Below are 25,353 nucleotides of genomic sequence, written 5' to 3'. Positions count from 1 at the left end.
ATCGTGACAAAATGTGGGTCCTTGGGTGAGACCAGTAAAGAACCAATGCTTTAGAGCATTCAAATAGGCCTGGACAGGAGAGTAAAAATGAGAGAAAAAGCATTAATCACTGTGGAAATGGCGCACATAATTTAGTTGTAGATATCTCAGTTCTGCCAAATTTATAAATTAATTGAAACGAGAATATTTGCAGGGGCTCGCTATTTTCCCGTGCGTGTGTCACATGAACTCTCAATTTTTCAAAAATGCTGCAATTTTTTAATAAACAATACCACAAAATTAAACTAAACTACTAAATTACAGAAGAAAATAGTCAGAAAATCAGGAAATTTTGAAGTGGAGGTCTCACAGGGTCTGATATCTGTCATTTATTAACATAATAATGCAACTATTACTCTATTTTCTCCACCCAAAACCACCGGCCCACTTGAGATCCAACCGTTCTAATTTGGCCCCTGAGAAAAAATGAGTTTGACACCTAAATTTAAACAGATAATTCAACTACGAATACATTTGTTCATCTATCTTTTGTGTTATGCACCTGGAAAAGAGAAAACCACATATAAAATGGTTGTTTTCAGAAAACTGTCTTTTCATCCTTGCATTTGTTATTAATACTGTTACTTTTAAGTGATCCAAAAAAACAACAATAACATTTGGTTTAAATAATTACAACTGTGCTCCATGTAAACACCCCAGATAATACTAGCCTGCTTAACCTAACTTCCCTTTCAAATTTTGCCATTGCTTTTCCCCTTTTTTGTGTTGGCTTGAGTGCAATCATTATCTGTAATTGTCTTTAAATTCACTATTTAATATCATTAAACAGAGGACAGGTGCAAAGCTCTTAATCAGCCTGCCGTTAGCTTACCCACTGCACGGCTGTTAATCTGTCCACTCATGCCTGCTGTTGCGATCTGTTGCTTTACGTCATGCTAACTGTGGCTCTTTCTAACGGACGGCCCTTTAGAGCCATCAAAACAGGCCGACTAATTCTATTCTCAGTGAATAACTGTTAACACATCATTTCTAGCAACTGCAGACGAGTTCTATAATTTGGTACAAAGGGCTTTGTGATTAAATATAACATTTGACACTGAAAAAGCTGACTGGAGCGTCCAGCTGCTCGGCCCTAATAGCCATTGTGAATTAATATTCAGTTAGTACAGAGAGACTCATACTGTAAATCTGAAAGTTACGAAACTTTTCTTCACTGAAAATCTTAGCATTGAAATTATTTTTAAAATGTGACAGGGTTTAAAAAAAAAAAAAAAAAAAACTGGGGTTTTCAGACGCATTAATTATGATATTTTTTATTTATTTTAAAATTGCACAACTTGAACATGATTTCTAAATATTAGCATTTACAGCACAGCACTTTGTGGTTCAGGGTTAATGTCTACAAAGTGACCTTATGTGTGCACGTCCCCTGCGTTGCCCTCTTCGCTTTAATGTATTATTACATGTGACATTTAATATCAAGCTCTAGATATCGTCTACATTCTACTCATTTTTTTTTTTTTGTGGTGCAGCACTTTACACATATTAGGGTTTTAAATAATCGTATGGCACTTGTATTCTGTTTATACCTAATGTTATTATCTATATCTATCTGTGCCACTTAGACTTTATGTCTCCCATCAGAGTTAAAAGAGCTACAGGAAAGAGCAAAGGAAGAAAAAAACAACGCTCGTCTGACTGTACACTAATGCCATAGGGTGCTCCGCCATGCCCCACACCTATTAGGGCCTACATATTATTAATTTTACTTAGTATAATGATTTAACTTCATCAGCACCATAATCAGGTTTACTGATTACACAGCACAGATACAGTCTGTACTGTATTACCACAGAGGGACCAGCGTGGGAACAGGAAAGAGAAAAATAGACCAAAGGAAGAGGAAAGAAAGACCTATATATACTTTAAAAACTGTATTTCAGCAGTTGTTGAAGAAACACAAAGTTCAGAGTGAGTTTCATTTGGATTTCTGCTTTAGTGAAGGCATTCTACAACCTGCTGTTCTCATTTGAGTGAACGTCCATTAATGAGGCTTCTCATGATTATGTGTGTCTGACATCATGACGTCTCCGCCTTTTTTTTTTTTTTTTTTTAGAATATCTTTAGAAAGATCTCGAAGAAAAAAAAGAAAGTAATTTTATGTCCATCCATCCATTTTCTGAGCTTCTTGCTACTTTTCAGGGTCTGCTGGTGCCTATCACCAGCTGTCATTGGGCGCTAGGCGGGGGTACACCCTAGACAGGACACCACTCATACTGGCAATTTAGAAAGTCCAGTCACGTTTTTTTTCCCCTTAATTTTACTTTAATTCAACATATATACAGTACAAGACAATGACAAAGATAACCGTCATGTTTTTGGATTGTGGAAGGATGCCGCAGTTCCCAGAGAAAACCCACGCAAGCAATGGGAGAACATGCAAACTCCACATAAAGAGGAACCGAGGGCTTCAACCCAGGACCTTCTTTCTGTGAGCTAGATGTGCTAACCACTACTCCACCGTGCCACATTTTTTGTTTAGTTTCATATTCAACTTTTTATTATGCAAAGTAAATTGTAATTTCAAGTTTACTTCAGAATGTTACTTCAATTAAACCATAGTATCAGACTAGAAGCAGAATGGACTGGTCACTAGTTCGAATCCCATCTTGGAGGAGCTTCATTTTGGATTAATGCAAACATGTAATTGAGAACAATGAAATGATTAACTCCAAATCAATTGTATAATCTAACTTCATAACTTCATTAAAAAAAAAACAAACAAAAAAACTCATTTAGGCAATTGAAACAATTCAATGAAGTTGGTCCTACTATTTTCTTTTTTCAGTTGGTTTTTTAAACAAATTTGAAGTAAAAAAAAACATTGCAGTTGGATGATTGATACAACTGGTTATTTTAATAAGAACCAAAATCCTCCATATCAGGGATATAGTGGTTGTATGTCAATATTACCTGCTGCACTGTATAAATGTATATATATTTATCTTTTCTTTATCTTCTATCATTTATTGATCCCTTATCCTTATATTTATCACTTTTATTATTATTGCTGCTGGCTTGTGTCTTTGTTTCACGCACCGACTACCAAGTCAGATTCCCTGTGCTGTTTTTTTTTAACTGTACCCAGCAAAATAAACCATTCTGATTCTGATGTTATGGTATACAATTACATGCAAATCAAATATTTTGAGGTGTTTGTCGATTGTAAAATACAGGTAAACAATAGCACATTGAAATAATCAATTTAGCTGGGTTGAACTGATTTAAATCGTCCATGGCATGAATCAATAGTCAGTGGTTAGTGTTGTGAACCGCATATGCCTCCTTACTCATTGTGTTTGAATGTTTAAAGACTCCAAGTCTAAACATATTAAGTTATTAATTTGGTGATTGTATATTCAGTGCAAATTGAAAATTCATCTTTAAAGATCTGAGTTTTGCTGTAAATCTGTTAAAACCTTAAAGTTATATTCAAAATGTGCAAACTAGACGTCGGTGTTAGAGCTTTGTAAATAATTGTGTGAACATCTGTGATCACGTGAAAGCCAAAGTTCTGCCTTTTGCATAAAAGAAGTAATCTCCATTTGATTTGCATGTTTGTCAAATATTTGTTGAATGTTATGACGACTGAGCTTTTTACTGAAGTATTCTGCTGAAATACAACAAAGGAGAGCCCAGAAAGATGTGGGGACAGAGAAAAATAGCAACACGAAGGAAATCTAATCACAGTGTCTCTGGCCCCGGCACCGATAGCCCTCTCCGGATAGCCATCTCGGCTGAATAATGGTTATTATACAGCCGGCACTCAACCTCTACCCCTCCTGCTCTGCTTCCAGAAAGACGCCTGATGTCCAATTGGTATTCTCCACACAAAGCACATCTAGCCACCAAGGGCAACATTTACATCCAAATGTCCAAAAAAAAAAAAAAAAAACCCAAAAGAAAAATAGAGCAGAGAAACAGAGCAGATGAGAAAATGGAAGAGGGAGAGAGGGAAAATAGTGATAAAAGATGAGAGTGGAAAAAACGGCAAAAGTCCCAAATATTATAAGAACGAGGGAAGTTTTCAGCACTTTAAAATGACTTTGCTCGGTCGGAAAATGGCTCACAGTGAACCACCTACTGCTTATTTTACTGCTTTTGCTGTTTTTAGAAGAGTGCGTGCTTGCGGCGAAAAGATAATTTATGTTAAATAAAAAGTCCAAAGTACTTAAATTACATTTATTCAGTAATTCAAAGTTAAAATTATGTAAAATTTGAATCTTACATCGTAGATGCAGTAGAGGTAATAAAAAAAGCTGTTTTTAATGTTGTTGAAACAAAAACCAATAATTTCATATAAAAAAAACTAAATCGTTTGACAGAGTACTAGGGCTTTAAGTTTTTGCCTGAACCTGACTCGTTCGGTTTCATCGGGGTCGGATGGGTTCGGGCCGTGTTCTGTCGGGCTTGGGCCACGTCTTATTTTTTTGGTCAGAATAAAGCCCTACAGAGCACTACCACAACGAGCCAAGCTTGATCAGTTTCACTTCCACACAGATTTTTATGGCAGGAAAAGTGGGTTGTCCCCCGGGAAATGCATACAAACCTATTGAGAACATGCAAATTGTTCCTAGAATGGTTTGCAGCTGAACCCCTAAGCCTATTAACTATCTTTATCAGCAATCTGTGCCACCCAAGACACTAACTGGGCTCCCATTACAGATGTTGGCAAAAATTAAGGAATGTTTCAAAATGTCCACAAAGTATAATTGTGCTTTGAACGTGTTTCCATTGAAGGTCGTTTTGGGCAGGTGCGTTGTAACTCCCGTAAAATCTCATCCCGAAAGACTTTGCTGCAGGAAGATGGACGCTCCAAACCTCCTTATAACACTGCGCATTCCATTGTTGTTTACTGTCTAATGTGGCAGTAATAAGTTTATATTTCTATAATGCTTTGACATGTCTTGGTCTCTTCTTCTGCTTACAAGTACCACGTCATGTTTTCACGGAGAGAAGAGGTCATGTGACCAGCTATGTCACGTTCTGTGACGTGTATTTGCGGGTAAAAAGTTTCCATAGCGCTTTAGTGATACATTTCAATATTGAAACGTTTGAAATTCCTCCTCATGAAAGACATTTGAGTGTTTTTTCGAAACTCAGGTGTTCCCATTACCAGTTTTTATTGCGCTATTTATATTTTGTGCATTTCCAAAGGTAATGGAAACTTCTGCCGACAGGGAGGAAGTTCACTTATGCTAGGAGGTCTAAATCTAACAGATACTTGAGGTGGTTTGTCCCATCAGCTGTTGGGTTTCTAAATAAGCTGTAGATACCGTTACCTGTACATTTTTAGGATGTACTGCTGGTCTTGGTGTCCCTCATCTAACTTACGTCCATCATGATGACATCCATGGTAGCTTTCTTTTATATGTATGTATCTATGTCATTGTGCTGTTTTTATGAATGTGTTGCCTGCATAGACCTCTGCTGCAAACCAAATTGCCCCTCGGGGACAATAAAGATTTTCCAATCCAATCCAAATCCCAGTTCGCGATCACTGTTTTCACTATAACGAAGCTGAACTGGTAACAACTGAAGCTCTTTCTTTTGTTTGGGTGATACGATGTCCAGTGCAAGCGCTCTGAAAGCAGTAGCTCACAAAGATGATTAACAATGACTCATGATAAAAATCCACATCTCAAAGAGTGACTTCTATCCATGAGCCCAGTTCATTTGCTGAAGAGGAGTGGGAGAAACGGCCAACATTTGTCCAGGTGGCTGCAATAACCACATCAAGCCAAAAAATATAAATAAAGGTTGAAAAATACTTTTGGCCACCCCCCACCCCCTCTTTCTCTCTCTCTTTATCGGTCATGTCAGACTCTAGAGATGTAGGAGGTGAGGAAGGGAAGGCAAATCTAAAGACAGAAGATGAAGCTCAGGCCTTATAAGGAGGCGTTACTGTGTCTACATGTGTTTGGGAAGACAGAGTCATATGACGCATTATAGCTGGCTTTTAGTATTATCTTTTTAAATGATTAATTATTTTAGTTGCTTATTCAATGCCAAATTTTATCTAAATATAAATATATATTCTTAATTATTATTGATTCATTTATTTTCTTGTAGTCTTATTCTGTACAGAGTAGCAAGGTTTTCTATGACCTTTCATGGCTGTGTTACAATGTATTACATAACCAGCACAAGGAGTGTGTGTGTGTGTATTTGTTTAGCATGAATAAATGTTACCTTTTGTCTTAAGTTTGCCTTTGTGTGATTACATCATTGGAATCAGTTTATTTAAAACTATTTTATACAAACTGTATTGTTTTGATGCCATAATTTGCCTTCACACACTATGCACTGATGTAAAAATGTCATGTGTGAAATTCTAACCTTAATCTGTCAATTTTTTGCAGGTCAGGGAATCAGTCAATCAGGTTTTCCAGACACTAACCTCTTTGCGCCTGACCAATCTTTCATCTTTCCCTTTTCTTACATTCATCTCAGGCCTTCCATTAACTCAGCCGAGGCGCTGGCTGCTTGAGGATTACATGAAACAGAGGAAATTGTAGGAGGTTGTCACTTATGCGTAGGCAAGTTTCTGCAGCTTTTTCTTTTTCTTCACCCACTTCCTCCTATTTCTGTCTGTTTTCTAAAAATCTTTCCATCTTGACTTTTCATCTTTCACATAGAGACTATGCTACCTGATTCCCACATTTCATATTTAGGGTCACATTACTGTATCATCAACTTTAACTCAAAGGGTTTTACAAAGAAGGAAACAATGAATCTTCGAAAGATGTAATAATGATGCAGAGTATTAATAAATAAGAAAACACATAGGATAGTTAAATATGTATTGTCCTATAAAAGACCTGTAAAAGTGAAATCTACAAATGTATCTTAACTAATGTAACAAAATCTATCAGTTATAGGCATAGACAATGAGGACAACATTGGTAAATAAAGTCAATTATTTTACCAATCAGGGAAGTGTACATATCCTTGGTCTGTCATAAAAAATATATATATGTATATAGGAGTAGAATATAAGTTTCCCTCTGATATAAAAAGTCCCACTTAAAAAAAATGCAAAAAATGTATTACTAAAGATTGGTATTTTCTTCCATTTCCAAATTTGACACCTTATAACTTGGGCTTGTTGACACAGAGGTGATCAATAATCTTTTTCAGCTAAAGGACAAATGCAAAAATCCATTTTCTAAGCAGAAACTTACAATACAATAACTAGAGATTAGTGTCTCTCAATACAACACGTAATTTTCTGTCACAGTGGCCACGGTTACATGTTTTGTAATTCAGAATTAATTATTACAAAATAAATTATTGTGAATTAAAGTGTTCTGCTTCATGTTGTTATGGAAATAGTAATTCCAAATTGAAGTTTACATGAAAAACAGGTTAATTTGGCTTTATTCAATTCTGCTTTCAGTCTGGGTTCTGGTTGGACAGGGGGCGGATGTGACCTATCACGTCTATCGGGATAAAACAAACAAAAACCTCTTGTTTTGACTACAACATAGAAGATCACATAATAACTGTTTTTTTTTTGTTTTTTTTAAGCGGAATTAAAGATATTGTGGACAATGTTTTTTAAAAAAAACGCCCTCTCCAATTTTTAAAAAAAATGCGCATGTGCAATACGCCTACATGTGCGGTAGAGTGTGCACGAGCCCAGTCGTCTTCATACACAGCTCTGTTTACAAGTTGGTGTGGACATCGCTCATACAAGCTCACTTACCAAAATAAGATTTGCACTTTTCCCACTATGCAAGACTTGCCACCAGTAAGTGAAAATCCATTTTCAAAGGACGAGCACGTACAACGGCCTTGCGTATACATGATTGACAATTAGGAGGACCAATAGTCTTGATGATCCACCTGGAAGTTAAACATCGTCCACAATACCTTTAAGTGTTTACAAGATCAAGGAATTATTCCATTCGGAATTACAATCAGAATAAACCAGCCAATTTCAGTTGGACTTAGGTGTTTACAAGGTCAGTTTAAAGAGGATTTGACTTTTATTACAAATTAAAGAGGAACTAAAGCTCTCCTGTACACGTAGCCAATGTGTCGACTAATCTTTAAGGGGAAAGAAAAAACCTTCAGCAGAACACAGAGGTAGCAGTCTCTGGATGGATGGATAGCTCAAACATCTTACCTATAATCTGCATAAATTCCCATAAGAAAGTACCAGTACTCTATATTTCTTTGGGAATATAAAATATACATACTGTATGTTGGACTTTTTTTGCTCTGCTGCTCAGCCTCCTGTCATATTGTGACACTGACTGTCTGACAACCTTTGCAGACTTGCACACACTTAAGGAAACAAGCTCTTTTCCTCTCCCCCACACACTCACTCTTGTTTCACTGTGTTTTATTAATTTTTCATCAACCCTGCCTGCTACACTGGACTCACCTTTTCAAGAACAAACACTGTAAAATAGGCACTCAGCCTTGTTCCACAACAGTGGTACATTTGCACTACCAGGAGAAAAAGCATGAAAACTACGAGACGATCATCAGCTGAAAAACCTTTTTTGGAAAAAAATATTTTTCTCTTTTCCTTCTTTATAATAAATCTTGGTTTTCCTGTTTTCTTTAGCAGGGATAAGCCCTGAAAATTACTTTATAAAAAATGTTGTAATGATCTAAAACATTTTTTAAACAAACTATGAAGATGGGATCCTTTAAAAATGTGTCAAACTCATAATTATAGATTACCAATACTATTACATGGGAGTCAAGTTAAACTTCAAAGGAATCATCAAAGGCAATCAGCAGAACTCCTCTGACAAAGACAATCAAAAGATGCCAGGAGATAACATTTCCTGAAAAACCTTCTCTGAATAAATGTAAGCTCATCTTAGCATACCAATAATCGAGTTGTAGATATCTCAAATTTAGCAACTCTACATTATTTTTTAGGAAATTGTGGAAAGAACTCTCAATTTTTTGCACAAATCTTGTAATTTCTCACAAACTGTTCCACAAAATTTCTCTAAATTACACAAAAATTGAAAAAGAAAATCAATCATTTTTAAGTTAACTGTACTGATATTGAAATCTAGGGCACAATAATATTAAAGTTGTTATTATAATTTGCGACACATTTAAGCCCCTGAACTAAAATGAGTTTGACACCCATGCCTTAAAACAACACCTGATGTAAAACAACTTATATAATTTTGTGTTTTATCATTTTATCCTCTATGTTACTAACGGGTGTTTTCATGCATTGTGAGTTTGACCCCCTCTTCATGAACGGTAGGTCTCTTTTTCTTTGAATAAACGTCCCATCTTTGCCAAAGAGAAAGAAGTGGTGCCAACATGTGTGTAAGACAAAGATGCTATATAATGGAAGTGGCATTATCTGAGGGACAGAGGTGGATGAAACAGAAAGAGCAAATTGAAATTGGGTAATAGAGGATCTTAAGGCTTCTCTCTGGAGTCTCTGTTGGGTAAGAGGTTGACTGGTCTCTGTCTTAACTTTCACTCCAGTTCTTTTTCTTCCCTCTTGTTGTTACTCGCTCTAATCTCTGGTCCTCTCTCTCTTTTTCACAATCTCAAACACATACCCAGTCGCACAAATTAAGGTTTCCCAGAATTTACCAGGCTAGAATGATGCTGTGGCTCTCCCTGTGCCAGGCAACAACGTCCTACCAAAAATGCACTAAACCCACTGCTTTATGCGGGCTGCCAATTTCAGGACGGTGAAATGAAATACCGTAGTTCTCTGTGGATAATAACTTTTAGACCACTGTACCTCAGCATCAATGATCTGGTTAAAGGAAAATGGATGAAGCTCGGAACATTTACAAAAGAGGAATAATATGGCTCATGCTGCTGCTTCTGCAAACTGGCTATTTAGATTTTTGCTACTTTATCATCAAAGGTGGTTTTCAAATGGTGACAGACGGCCGATTCTTTGTTTGCTCTGAGCTTAGATATACTGTAGTTTTGGTTGAGAATCGGTACTTTAAGCAACAAACAACATGTATGGACATCAGACATGGGCAACTGGTGGCCCGGGGTCTACATGTGGCCCTTGGACTAATTTTGTGCGGCCCTCAATCGAAAAACGCACAAAATCAATCCAGAAAAACACACAAAAGGACTATTAAAATGTAGAAATACACAAAGTGGCAACAAAAATACACAAAATACTTGTCTTTTCTTTTATATATTGTAATTTATGAGAATAAATTACAAAAAAATGGAAACAAAAACACACAAAATGTCTACAAAAAAAAAAAAGACACAAAACAGCCACAAACACACAAAAAATGAGAAATTATATACAAAACAACAACAAAAATACACAAAAAGACTCAATTGTATCAATATAATGTGTATTCTATGTAATCCTAATTGGAAGAACGCCTTGAGTTTGAATCCACGTTGATTTGTGGAGTTTGCATGTTCCCGCATGTTTCCCCCACCATCAAAACTCACATGCTTGTCATTTTTGTCCAAATGTAGCAGCACAGTGATGTTGGCTCTCTGAAAGATTTAGATGAATCTAAGCATTAAAGTTTGATGCTTTGATAAAATAAATATAACTACCTTCTGACTACTTCCACAAACATTTCGACGAACACAAGGAATATGAAATGCTTGAAGACAAAAAACTATGGCTTAGATAAAAACCAAGGTAATATTTGCTCGAAAGGCACAAAAGAATAAATGGCTAACGTATTTTAAAAGTGTTTGTCAGAGGTGACTCTCTAGCGCTCACTTCTTCACTGACATTAACTGTGCCAGTAACGTGATTATTGCTGCTCCGTCTCACTATAATCTGCATTCTACTGGTAGGGATAGACATGTCATTTTACCATGTGGTTTCAATACCAAAAAAATTGAACATCAGAACAAACTTCATCAATCAGTAGTTTTTTTTTGTACTTCTGTGAAAGCCTCAGGGGAGATTCCATTAGCCACGGTAATCAAAAGGCTAAAGACTGCAGTGCACTAAAAAGACAAGCACACAAAGACACATTGCTCCCTATGATGTCTACACAACAGCATGAGCTGACAGTATCCCGGTGGCAACAATCCGTTCTTTTTGACGCTTTAAAAACTCATTTTAACTGAGAATGAGGGTTACATATATCTTTAAAACTGCCACATCTGAAGAATGTGCATTTGTCTGCACGTCTTAGTGATGTAAAACGGCCTATTACGGTAGGTATTTAAGATATAGCAGAAGACTAACCGCCAAAGACAAGTCAGCGATACATGCACCTGGAAATTCTCACCACAATACACGTGCACACGGATACTGAAATAAAAAATGCATTATATATTATAAATGAAATAATACATTTTCCCATGTACTCTGTTAAAACCCAGATAAAAAAATGAAATCTATGCATTCGACTCCACATCCCACAAACTTTTTACACAAAGTCAATAAATCAATAAATCAAGAGATCAAAACAAACACTTGAACAACAATTTCAACCTTTTACATTTTTTTTCTTTTTAAAGCAAATTATCTTTGATTTTTTGATCAATGTGGCCGATTTTTTTGTAGCTAATCCACAGATAACAGTCAGAAATGTTAGTGTGCATATGTAAATAATCTGTTTTTATTGTGCAATGTCCTTTTTTGCCACACATCTTCCCATCTATACTGTGTACAGGCACATGTACAGTATATATATCTTCATATTTATCTGCTGCTGAAACTGCAAATTTCCCCTTTGCAGGACTAATAAAGGTCATCTTTATCTATAGTATCTTTTTTACCTTTGAATTACTGTCTCCAGCACATAGTCTAATATTTGTCTTCTATCTGTCATGTACAGTAAAAAAAATGAAATACATGTGTCATTGTATTGCCAACTATTGATATTTTCATTTTACAAAGAACAAGTTATTACTTGCACACACACGTGTGCCGCCTAACAGATGATTTATTTATATATTAATTAAATATTCTATATAGCTCCGATATAGCTGATGTATTATTTAAGCTATAGATTGTTACTAATGTGTGTCACGACTTTCCAGCCAATCACCCATTGAATAGCAACCCATTTACTGCCACTCTACATCCCAGGAAACAATCCCTCTGTTTACTGTGAATGGTTCCCCCGTGCCTTGTCCCATATCCCACAATCCTTTGCCCTTGATCCAAGAACCCATGTTCAGCTATTGTCCTCCTCACCTGTTCTACATTGCCAATAAGCTGCAACACCTCATGGTGTCTCCCTTCATCTTCAGCCAATTTCACTTCTGTTTTTTCTGCTTTGCTCCATTTAATCTGTACAACATTTGTTGTTTTCTCTCCTTCAATCACGTTTCTTTCACCTCTCCATCTTTACTTTCTGCTGTAATATTTCCTTTAAGATTACTGTTCATTTTCTACTTTATACAGGCCTATTATTTAAATTCTTTATTTTATACTATTTGACTTTTCTTTTATATTTCCCTCTTTCACAATATTACAAATTTCTTTAAAATGTCACTGCAGCACTGTCTCCCTTATAGCACCCACTCACATAGCGTGTTTCTCACAATAAAAAAGCTCACGAGGCTTGGCTAAACTCGGTCTCTGCTTCAACATCCCCCGCACCACATACACAGTTCCTCCCCCCCCCCCCCCCCCCCCCCCCCGCCCCCCACTGCTTATAGATGTAAGTGCCAGAAAAGGCCCTGCTTGAGTTGCCAGCCAGCCAGCAATAGCTCAGCTTCATTCAGCCCAGGAAACATGGCAGATGGCAGCAAGAGAAGGGAGGAGAATGCATTGTGTTGTGTGTGCCTGTGCACGTGTGCGTGAGTCTGTGGCACAGTGAGACAGGTAAGAGGAGAAATGTACCAAGTATTTAGTCGAGGAACCCCTCCGTTGCGATTTTTACGCTAATTTTGTACATCTTCATTGAACCAGACGTGGAACTTCCAAGAGCTGCTTATCCAAATTAAATCATTGCTGCTGATCACACAATTTTACACACCTTTTTGAATTAGTTGAACACCAATCTTGCTTAAATGTGGCTGAGAATTTGAATTGGCATAGTTCTTATTGAAAACACAGTTTCAGACAACCCAATCATGTGATTGCCAAAGCTGCGGTTTTTCGCAGCGCTCCTGACAGAGCCAGGATTTGTTGTTAACTATTCTACGCATGCTGAACATGCCAGGGATTGTAGAATCTTAAACATTGTAGGTTCATGATGACTTGATAGCTTTTAATACTGTCAAATATTCTGGCCTCTAGTGATGAAATAACTGATGTATCCTTGCATCCATTTGTTTTTACTTAATCATTACGGACTGGAAATGATATCATCAGAATAATTTAAATTAATGTCATTGTTTTTAAATTAAGTTGATCAAAACGTAATCAATAAACCTGCTCAGATTCAGTAGACCAAGGGGAAATTTGTATCTTTATATGACATCAATAATACATGTCAGTACACCCTATATTTACCTTTGAATTGTAGCTTACACATTATTTTAAATTACATTTTTATTTTTTACATAATTTTTTTGTTTAATTATGGTTTTCTTTTTTATTATTATTTATTTTGTTTCCTCACAGGAGTTAAAAAGTAATATTAGATGTTTGCATTAGAGTAATGGCATTTCATATTTGAATGGGAATTTTTTAATGTGAATATTCGTGAATCAAATCGAATAGCAATATCTGCTAGAAAAACAGCAATCAGTTATTCGCCTTATAGCATAGCGTTTCTTAACATGAAATACACTATAACATGAATTACGGTACTTTGAAATTGACGTCGATTTCCTATAACGTGGTAGTGTTTGAATAAAATGTAGCTCGACAAATCCCATTGTTTTTTAACAAATATACATGACTTTCAAAGACTTTTCTTTAAATAGGAAGCATTAGAAAAAAGGTGTTACACAAAAATGTATTTTGAAAAAGAAAAAAGAACTACCTATAAGCCCTCGAAGCAAAATAGCTTCAAAAGAGAGTTCACGCTGCCTGCAAAAGGCAGTACAAAAGCTCTGAGGCATGAAGTCCTGGTGAAAAAAACCAACGCAGTGAAAAGTAGTGTTGTTGGTTTCAGTGATGGCGTTAGTCCTCTACACATCCGCTTAGAAAGGAAAGACTCACCTCGGATGATGGACAGCTTGGCGTTGACTGTGACCTCGCCACCGGTGTTCTCGGCCACACACTCGTAGATGTTTTCATCACGTGGTGCCCGGAGAGGCTGGATTCTGAGTACGGCGCCGGCGCCCTCATCAAACTCAATTGTCTGTGGGGGTGAAATTTAAAGAAGCTGCGTGAAGCCAAATACACTGTAGGTAACATGTATTGGTGAGAATCAGACAGTGGAAAGTACAGAGTGACAGTACATTTGGGAGAGTCCAAAGTTTGCTTATCTTTATTTGAAAATACTCAGCCGAGAGAACCAAAGTCGAAAGTAGCTCAACTATGACAATATTAGCTAGTTCTATAGCAGGGGTGTCCCACTCATTTTAGTTCAGGGGCCAAAGACGGACCAGTTTGAGCTTAAGTGGACCACAGGTTTTTGATGTGAAAAAGAGACATTTTCAACATTAATTTGCCCTGGTTTGAACTTTGACATATAAATTATACATAAATGATAACGTTTCTGAGTACCGTTATATCAGAAAAAATAAAAAATAAGAAAAAAATTATTTTTAGCATCATACCGCAAAAATAATAATTTCTGAAAAAATCATATGTTTGCGCGCTATCTGTGCCTTATAATTAAATATTTTAGTTAATAAAACCCCAAAGGACCAAATCTTTGCAGTCACCCCCTCCACCTCCAATCACAGGATTTAGATGCGTGTGCATGTTCAGCGCTCGTGCGCGACTTCGTGCACTTCCAGAGGAGGAGACTGGGAGGGATTATCAGAGTGGGGGGCGTCATCGGTGCACCTAATCCCATCAGCTGTTGATAGCGCGACTCGCGGACAACATGTCTGACTCCGCCGATGGCAACCAGCCAAAGCTGTCTCATAGTTATATCAGAAACTGGAAAACGATGGAAGCTGAACGGTGATCCCGGCACTTTTTTGTGGTCACAACCTGGGAATTTACAAGTTCGTACCATTGTTAATGTACGTACGTTTTACTTTCTCTTGCTTCGGTCTTCCGTCGTTGCTATTAGAGTGTGTAAACCCTATTATCGGAACATGCGCGCTGACGTTGACGGCAGCGCGGATTGATGGAAACGGAAGAGAAAATAGTGCCGATTAAAACTGGAGGTATGAATTTTTTTTGTGGCCGGTTTTGTGATGTAAATGAATCAAGCTTTCAAACGCATATATTTTTTTCTATTAAAAACGCACAGTTTTGTGGCCCCGGAAACTAACCGGGACTACTTTCTTGAACAACTTCAAGCGGGGGAGGTGACCACTGAGTGAGACAATGTGTATGCACTATAGTGATGGTGAGGATTGCATACAACGTCATGTCTTAAATAGGCGAACTATCCCTTTAAATTTAAGTAAGAAATACACATCAATAATGAATCTGACCCCCAAATTTGAGGTAAAATCTCATGATGATGGTTGGCCAATCAAAGTCCGAGCGAACCAACTTCCAGGATCTGTCTTTGCTCAGAGAAGCTTTCAACAGCTCAATGAAGGACTAGCTGCTGGGATTTCTGAGCAAAGCATGACTTTGAGATACAAAAACACGTCTTAGCAGCCCCGCTGCTTCACTGCTGCACCTCTCAGGGCTAAGCTGCTAATTAGGCTAAAAACACTGCAGAGCACAGCATCATGATCAATATCAAAGCAGTTGTCTGCAGGGTAGAGGAGGAGAAAAAAAAGCAACTTTCAAATCTCTTTTCTGCTTGTGATTTGTTTTAATGCTAAATGGAGGAAAAGATACGCCCATATTGGTGAGCTCCTTCATGCCCTTGGCTTTGTTTCCTACTTAAAATGCAGAAGATGGGAACGCACCAACATAACTCGTCTCCATACCCTGTCCTCAGAGGAGATACTGATCTCTCCCTGTTGATGTTGTTGTCTTTGTTTTTTTATTATGTGCTTTTTAGTCACACATACACACACAGTGTATATATTCTTATCATTGTGCATTTTAGCCACAGTCACACACATGCTGTGTGTGTGTGTGTGTGTGTGGGGGGGGGGTCTGTTTGGATGTACCTCAGTGCATTCTCATTGCCGTCATCGCTAACGAAAGCAACTTTTTAATTAAGAGACACTGAGCATCAATCAAGACTTTTAAAGATGCCATCTGGGAGGCCTGCCGAGAAGTGAACAACAAACATCATGAATAACGCACTGGCATATTCACACAGACACTGCTGTATGTGTATGGGGTAAAAACAAAAAAAGAGCAGAGGAAAAATGTGACAACGGCAGAGGCACAAAAACAAATGGGATGACAAGGGTTTGAATTTTATTTACTGGGCAGCTTTAAGGCAATAGTGGACTTGATTTTTTTTTATTTTAGCCGCTGGGTTCAGAAACAGCTTGTGACAATCCATCACTTGCTTGGATTTGTATCTCAAACTTCCTGTTTGTAGTTTGTAAGTGTTTTCCTGAGTGGGCATAGAAAGACCAAAAATATCTACTGGATTTGAAGTGAAATGGAGTTTCTAAAGCACTTGTCAAACTCATGGTACGGGGCCAAATCTGGCCCTTTAGACCATCCAATTCGGCAGGTGAACGTAAAAAACCCAACATGAATTATTGTCTAAATTACCAAATAGTTCAGTTGTAGATCTCTCAGCCCTTCTAAATACACACATTCAATGAAACTCCACAATATTTGATGGATCACAAACCCTGACCCTTCCAATGCTTTTATCCCCTGTCTACAGTTGTTTTAAATCTTAAATTGTTCAAAGGAATCCATTTTCCTGAAAACATTCCTCATATTTTCCCAAAATTAAATAAAAATTAGTTAGTTACAAGTTAGTTAGTTAATTAGTTACAAAATCATTGAAATTTTAAAAGAGAAAATCCTGCAGGGACTGATATCTGTCACTTATTGCTTGGGTATTGTCTGTGCCTTACATACATTACTGTATGTATCATGTATACGTCAAAATGCCACTTTGGGAAATTATTGTTAAAATTCCTTTTTTCCCCCACTTAAAATCTGGGGCCCACCTAAATTGAAACTACTTTATATTTGGCCCCTGAACTAAAATGAGTTTGACGCCCCTGCTCTAAAGGGACAGAGGAAATAAACACATGTGAAATTGTTATTTATTCGAATATTTTCATATATTCTCATTTGCATTAAAACTGAGAAAAATTGTCATTTTGATTAATTTATTGTGAATATGTAGAGTGAAAGTATGGGCAGAAGGTTCCAGTGACTCACCTCTATACGCTGTGAGTTGACTTTCTTTCCTTTCTTGTTCCAGCTAACTTTTGGCTTAGGGTCGCCTGTTGCCTGGCAGACGAAGGAGACCACGCCCCCAGAGACCCCGATCTGATCGACGGGAATTTTGGTAAAACGTGGTGCTGCTGCAGAGACAAGACGGGACAAGACGGGAATCCATTAGTACACGCTCAAAAACATGTGTTACAGGAATGAGTATAACTTGATTTCTTTAATTATATTTCTGGAGGTTCAGCTTCCTTTTATAAGTGCATGTACTGTAAATAAATCCACACATGGGACAATTTCATAAATAAAGCCTTAGACTTTAACCCTGTTTGTACCACCAGACAGGGATGGACTGGGACACAAATTCAGCCCTGCTTTTTAAGTGCAGACCAGCCCACTACATTATCAGTGGAGACAATGTCAGTGATGCTTAACATGTGGCTCTTTATGTCTTCATTTTAATTATTATTCTCCAGAAAACCTTAAAAGGGAGAAACTTTTTAACTCATTTTTACTTTTTTCCTTCGGCCATTTTGCAACTTCCTTTGTCCAATTTTTGCCCCTTTTCTAAAAGTTCTGACACTTTTTTTCAGATTTTAAATACCTTTTGCCAATAAATATCCCTTTTTATCTCTTATTTTTTGTCCATTATTGTAAGTTCTTTTTGACACTTGAATTTTAGTCCTTTCTTAAATTTTTTTGGCCACTTTTCATCCAAATAAGCAAACTTTGGCCCAAAAAAGACCACTTGTTTCCTTTTTACCCCTACATTTTTACCTCTTTTTGCCCTTTTTCCCTATTGTTGGTTACATTTTGCCGATTTAAGCAAACCTTTGCCCTTAAGTTCCACCTGTGTTCTCTTTGATTGCCCATTTGTTGCCCACTCTTGACTGCTTTTGGCCTATTTTAGTAACTTTTCACTTTTTTCTCGCCACGTTTTTACCACTTCTGGAGCAATTTTGGCCACCTGTTACCATGTCTGCTTCTACTCACTTGTTAGAAAAAAGAAAGACAAAACAAGCGGACCGGACCGGCTCACCCCTGCACTGGGCTAAATCATTAGTAAACGGTTCTTTATTGTATTATGTACAAACTCCGCTTTATTTGGCATAGTGACTGAGGATTTTGATTGACTCCCACCCACATGTGTGTGTTTTTTGTTTTCTTCCCAGGATTGTTTTTAAGTGAGAGGCAGTTTCTTTTTTGACATTCTTTTTGCTGACTATTGGCAGCTTTGGACATCTAGATGTGTTCTCCTTGCCTCTCCTTTTATCTGTCATTTTGTGAAATACTGCTGTGGGTGATCTTGTCTAACCTGTGTCTGTATTGTATAAAAAAGTTATAAATAAAGTATTGAAGGTTTGTGATGTCAAACAGGTACTTTGTACTCAAGCAGTGATAGCAAACTTTTTTTTTTTTGTAGAACTTATCTCACATCATACGTACACCCTGAATTATCTTTTAGGTTATTAATGTGTTTACTGTGGACAGGCTCTCCACAACTCTTTGCTCTGTCTAGCTGCTGCATTGTGGCGTTTACAAGTTGTGCAACAGGATCTGGGAAAGGCTTAAGAGATGACTCGGATATAAGTCCTACTAACCCTTTACTGGAGCCTGTGCATTATGCTGACATACCTCCAGGGGTACAAGGACCACATACTAAGCATTTGTGCAACCATAGATTTGTGGCTCATTGGTTAAAATCATCATAATTCAGAATAGTGTCTATAATTCTTTGTCGACATCAGAGTTGCAGGAGGCTTAAAACAGAAAACAGAGAAAACAGAGTCTCCTGAGGAAGTCATTAAATTGGAATCACACAGATACTGTATGTGGGGATGATCAAACGGGCAGTGCATAATGCCAAGGGACTATGGGCTGACACCAGTCTCCAGGCACTGCTAAACACATATCAAGAAGAGTTCCTGCTTACATTATTGGGCAAAAAGAGAGAAAGAAGCAAAAAGGAATAAAGTGAGAAAAAGAAAAATGGAAATAAAAAAATAAAGGAGGGAGCGGGTTGCCTTGGGAAAGGGACAAAAATGGCTACCCAACACTGATGTGTGATTAAAATCTGCCTTAGTTACTAATTCATAATTAATGAATAATCCTGAGTAATGTTGGTGAAGTACTATTTTCTATTTCATATGTTTGTAAAGAAAACAGTTTGTAAATCAGGGGGAAATATTCAGTATATCCAAAGTTTGAGCATTCAACTATAGCATAGAGATAATAGCATGTGGTACAACATGGTCACAGCTTAAAAAGTGTCTAGACAAACCAGAAAGTTTTGTTTGTTTGCTCGTAAAGAGCTTGCTCAATTTTTTACGTTCCGTTTGGCTTTGTAATGTTCCAAGTAGTGTCAAAATAAACTGGTCACTGACTACCTGGTGTGTTGCTGATGCAAGGCAAAAAATAAATGTTAACTCCCAATTAGAGACTTTTACATAAATAATTACACAGCTTTATATATATATTCCATGTTTTAATACCTAGCACTACCATTGACACCAGTCATGTGACTTTATGCCTTGCTCCTATTGGCCAACAACATGAATACGTCCAGGATTGTCTTAAACCGCCGCAAAATTTTAAACTTCTCGAATTGACCAAAATGGCTTCAGACCTGATCCAGGACCAATAAATCCTACCCACTGACATTGCACACAGATTTTTTTTTGTCCCGGACAAAAAAGTCTGTTGTCGTCTGTAGGGGTTGAAAGCTCTGGGTACCTTACGATACATGACATGACATAACAAGGAAAAAAAAGATTAATTTTTATTTCATAAAAGTGTCCTATGAACAGTGACACTATTTTAGTGCAACATTTCTGTAAATAAGTGTCAACATACCAATGTAAATGAACAAGTATCTCCAATAGTGCTTTCTGTAAACAAAAAATAGGGTCTTTCTTACCAGTGACACCAGTATAGTGCAATATTCCAGTAAACAATATATTGTTTCCTTCAACAAACAGTGACACAATTTCTGTGAAGACGTACCTGCACATTTTAGTGAAAAAGCAGAAGGTTTTGAAAATAATAAAACGTGCGAAAAAATATTGTGATAAATGGCCTAGTCGTCTGCAACATTTTTAAAAGGAGAGTGACTTTTAGTTCCTGAGAATACAGAAAAACTAAAAATGCTGCAAAAAGAAAGTGTAATACTAATTTTGCCACTATAAATATCCAGATAAGAAGCAGTTTGACCAACACTGTGAACTGCTCACCTGTTGATAAATAGCTTGTCATATTTTGTTTTCTCTGCTTTGCTCTTTTTTTTAATTTTGTGCATTTGTGCAAAAAATAAAAATAAAAACCCAAAACAATAGGACACCATCTTCAAAGGCAGAAAGACCCACACAAATCCCCTCTGGGTGTCCCAAGTGAAACAAGGTGAAATACAGCATTTCAAAGGTCTTGAAAAGTATTGAACAATGTGCATGTTGTGATCAGATCAAACCCCATACACACGCACTGGGAGCACACAAGGCGAAACCAATTAGCAAAGTAGCAAAAATTGAACCCATTTTTCTGAAAGGTATTGAGACGCTGTGTTGCTGCCTGACAATCTTTTTAATGCTGTGGTATTGATCCCTGGCCGTTTGATGGGTAAATGAAAGCGTATTGATCGCTGCATCTTTCAAAAAATGTTGGTTTTCCTTTTTTAATCTACCCTGACATCCTTTAAACTTACTTCCTTAAGTTAAGTTTCCAGATATTCTCTAGAAACATATTAACAGTCTTTGAAACGATGGGAAAAAAAGATGCCTAATTAAACTAAATAATACATTCCACTGAGAAGCTAATTGGAGAAGCAGTTTGTGTTGACTTTTGCTTTTAAACTGTATTAGTTTAGAGAAGGTTGTACAGTACACAGAAAAACTCATATTGCTTTTTTTTTTTTTTATCTTTTTGAACTTTTCCCTTTACAGGGAACACATTAATTTCAAAGGATTTCTCCAAATGATACAAATTAACCAAACTGGAACCAAACGATTTCACAGATTGGGACTTCGTAGTAGTTTGAGTTTGTCAGCAAAACACATGTGACCACGTTCAGGGACGTGAAAAGGTTGTGGCTATGATATAAGCGACCACGGCCTTTTATGATCTTCACGCCATAAAAGGTCGACTTTATCTGTGTCCGACGCACACAAAGATCTCTCTCACATTTTTACACTTTCAATCTCAATTCACAAACTACACAACGCAGCTTTACACAACACAGCTCCTCTGCGTTTGACCTTGCCTCACAATGTGCCCTCTGTTGAGACAGAAGGGGGATTTACACAGATCAGGCCTGTGGCAGTGCTTCTGCTGAAGGCCGGCATTCTTTGATTAGTTTTCCCCTGGACCGTTTGACATTTCCACCCGCTCGCCTTCTCTCTCTCTCGCTCGCATTTTTCTTGCTTCATAGGATGAAAGAGATGTACAATAAATACGACTGCCTGCAAGTCAGACTGAATTTAGTTTCTGATGGATTCATATTTTCTATCGTAATGCACTGCGTATAGTTGTCCCTGTTTTTCTGAAGATGGTTTTGAATAAGAAAATCAGTCCAAGAGAAACGCGGAAAAAAAACGAAGATGAGAAGAAGATGACAAACGTGAAGCAGGATGTGTGGGGAGGTCAGCGGTAAAGAAACGGATGGAAAACGAGAGCGAGCGAGAGAGAGAGATGACAAGAGCTCTTAGAACTAGAGGAGACAATGTGAACAAAAAGGACTGGAAATAATGACTATTTCATCAAAATCATGACAACAAAGTCTGTACAAAAACAAATCTGTTTTAAATGACACATGGAGAACAAATGGAGATTGTAAGGGACATCCAGGTGTCTCTCAGCTACTGTATCTGTGCAGCTCATAGATCACATGTCACTAGGGCTGCACGATTATGGCCACAATTCTAATCACGATTATTTTGATCCATATTGTAATTCTGATTATAATCACAATTATTTATCATGTTAGAAAATAAATCCGTTTTTATTACAGTACACCACTTTTAAACAAACATTATGTGTACACAAGAGGGACTCCCAGGTGTGCACGGGTTGTTTAAACTCTTGTAAATCTCAATAACCCAGAAACACTCATCAGCCATCTATTTAATACAGGCGTCTTTACCTGAGGACCCTTGCAGCCTTTTAGCTGCCCTTGATGCTGCCTGTGTGCATCCTCTGCTCACCTACCCCTAATAACCATCCACGTATTTAAGCTCCAAAGAGTGCGTACAGTCTGGACGCCGCTGTGCGGGGAGGTTGTTTTAAGGATATATCCTTCCATCCCATACTGATTATATTATTTTTAAAGAACCCCCATTAATAGCTTGCTTATAGATAATGTTGCTATCAAACAGGTCTCTGCACCAATGTAATACGTAAGTTACAATACCATGATGAGCAATCAGGTGAATTATTAAAATCAAATAAACATGTGACCTGCATCTATGACACATATCATACTATGATTCATTTTTAATACATTATTGTCATTACATATTTTATTCTATTGGCTGCAGATGATTTCAGGGCTTGTGTGTGAGACACCCACAGTGTTTATTTGTGGAAGTCTTTACGATGGGATAAACGCATGAATGGATTTGTCTGTGTTTTATGCAATATCTCATCAAACTCCTCCTGTCATTGGCTGAGGGCCCATAAAGTCTATTACAGTGCAATTACTACAGGTATGCAGTGTGAGATTGTGTGAACCCTGATGAGCATAATTAACCTTTTTTTATTCTCCTCAGCAGTGTGCCTCTGGGCTTCTGTTGCTAGTTACTGCTGACTCTAAGGCTTTTTTTTTTTTTTTTAAATCTAACCTTAGCCACATACCAGCGGTAATTACTGAGTAAAAAAAAAAACAAAAACAACAAAAAAACAACTGTCTTAAATATTTCTGTATTGTTTCTATAAATGGAAAGGACTGAATAGTCACTTTGAGTCTATTTCATACTTTTAAATAATGTACATGTGTCACTATCCATTAATTAAAGTAACCAAACAGATGTATCAACATTATCTATATTCATGTATTTATATATCACCAAATCCAACAGTAATTATATTACAAAATTATTCAGATAATTGTATATATGGTATAATGGTATGTATTTCTATTATTATTATTATTATTATTATTATTATTATTATTATTATCATTATTATTATTATAATCTATCCTACTTTATATGCTACGACTGTAATGTGTGTGTATCTGATCCCTTTTACTTAATTATACGCTTATTTATTGTTTATTCTTTCTTTCGTCTTTGTTAATATTTTTATTCTTTTATTTGTGATTTTTTTTCTGTGGCTGTAACAAAAGCAATTTCCCCCTGGGATTAATAAAGGAATTCTGATTCTGATTCTAATTCAATCTGAACCCACACAAAAGCTATCTTGTTCAGTAAAAATAAAGACTTCTTCAAGAGCCACTACCTTGACTGGATAAGACAGTATCGTAAGGCTATTAAGGTGAAATATAATTTCACACACACGCATTAAGCCTTTCAGATATTTGATTTTTGAAGGTCTTGTGCTTTTGTTTGCATGGAAGGATTAGATCACCCTTCGTTGTGCAACCTCTAATAATACACATATTCCTCTGAAGTAATACCTTGTAATCAAGTATCAGACAAACACTGTAATATGTTGTAGAAGTGACATTGACATGACATTGCACCTGCAGTGTCCATTCGTCTCTTTCATCAAAGTCTTCCTCTATTCCCTAAGCTCTATTCCCTTCAACGGTCTTTTGGTACAACACTACCTAGATAAGCACACAAGACCAGTCTTTATCTGCCAGGCAGGGGCGACATGGCCTGGGCTAAAATAACCAGCAACAGGGGCCTGGCTATCTTCACAGGGCCCTAAGAATAGAACAAATCCACGCAAACAAGATGGGATAGAAAGAGGGGTGAAAAAATCTCACACTGCGCACACATACGCTATTTAAGCTAAGACGGGCACCACCCACTACTGGCTGCTAACTCTTTTTGGACCTGATAACGCAGAATCCATTAGAACTGTTTTAAAAAGTGGTAAAGAATGGGATGTGGAAATGTGAAGACAAGAAGGCTCTATTTACTGTGTAGTGTGTTGGTGATAGGTGTTGGCAGTGGGAAAAAGTGGGGTGGTTTTTGGGTTTGAGTGGGGGGGTCTAGACAATTGTAGGGTGCTTGCTTTATGACTAATGCCAAAATTGATGTAGAAAAGCTTGCCAGGCCATAAATCAGAGCCATTATGTGCTGAATTAGCAAAGTGGGAGACAAAATGATGCACAGCCACTCAACAGCTTTCAGAGAAATTTCAGAGACTCGGTAAAGGGCAGCAGATAGTCATCTTCCCCCAAATGGGTATAATTCACAGCACAGTGCATTTACCAACATCTTGTGAAAAGAGCGTTTAGTACATTTAGAGGTATCGCAACAACATAATTGTGCTCCCCTGGAAGTCACAAGGCAGTATGGGATAAGGTTACAATCAAAGGGAGCATTCAGGGTATTAGTTTTCATCTGTTCCAGGTTAGTAATTACAGACGACATATTTTATTAAACTCTACTCAATGCCACTTTATGTCAAAGGGCCAATCGTTTGCCCTTGTGTGCTGGCAGGCAAAGGATGATAATAATAGTAAAAAATATGGAGTGAACCTTAATTTAAGATTACATTTAATTTGGGCTGAGATTTGTGCCACACTGCCACTAGAAAAATGAATTTGAATAGTTCGCATTGAATTTGAAAGTAACAACTTGAAATTGAATTTACTGTTTTGAAATTGAATTAGTAACTTGAAATTGTTGAAAAAAAACTCCATCTTAGTACATTCCAAAAATGCAATATTCAATCCAAAAGGAGTTTTTGTTTCCTTATATAAAACAAAAATTATTATTATTTATCTATCTGGGTCAGAGTTGAATAATTTCGTACTGTATTTTGGCGTACCTCCAACTTTCTCTCCCATCATTCTGCACACACTCAACTTCTTC

At 37.1% G+C, this 25,353-nt stretch overlaps 1 protein-coding gene across 16 annotated transcripts in view; it reads right to left on the bottom strand.

The window, feature by feature from the left end:
• Nucleotides 1–25,353, bottom strand: part of ptprsa (protein tyrosine phosphatase receptor type Sa) — a 283,168-nt gene that overhangs the window by 105,346 nt on the left and 152,469 nt on the right. For all 16 annotated transcript variants that reach the window (XM_028444079.1, XM_028444078.1, XM_028444082.1 and 13 more), the window contains 2 exons: nucleotides 17,348–17,493; nucleotides 14,126–14,267 (listed from right to left, as the gene is read on the bottom strand). In XM_028444079.1, the coding sequence (XP_028299880.1) occupies nucleotides 14,126–14,267; nucleotides 17,348–17,493 (288 nt within the window). The remainder of the gene's footprint in view (nucleotides 1–14,125; nucleotides 14,268–17,347; nucleotides 17,494–25,353) is intronic.

Source organism: Gouania willdenowi, chromosome 4 (assembly GCF_900634775.1).
Source record: "Gouania willdenowi chromosome 4, fGouWil2.1, whole genome shotgun sequence".
NCBI lineage: Eukaryota > Metazoa > Chordata > Actinopteri > Blenniiformes > Gobiesocidae > Gouania > Gouania willdenowi.
The sequence above is the reverse complement of the archived record's forward strand: the minus strand, read 5'-3'. Positions and strand labels throughout refer to the sequence as shown.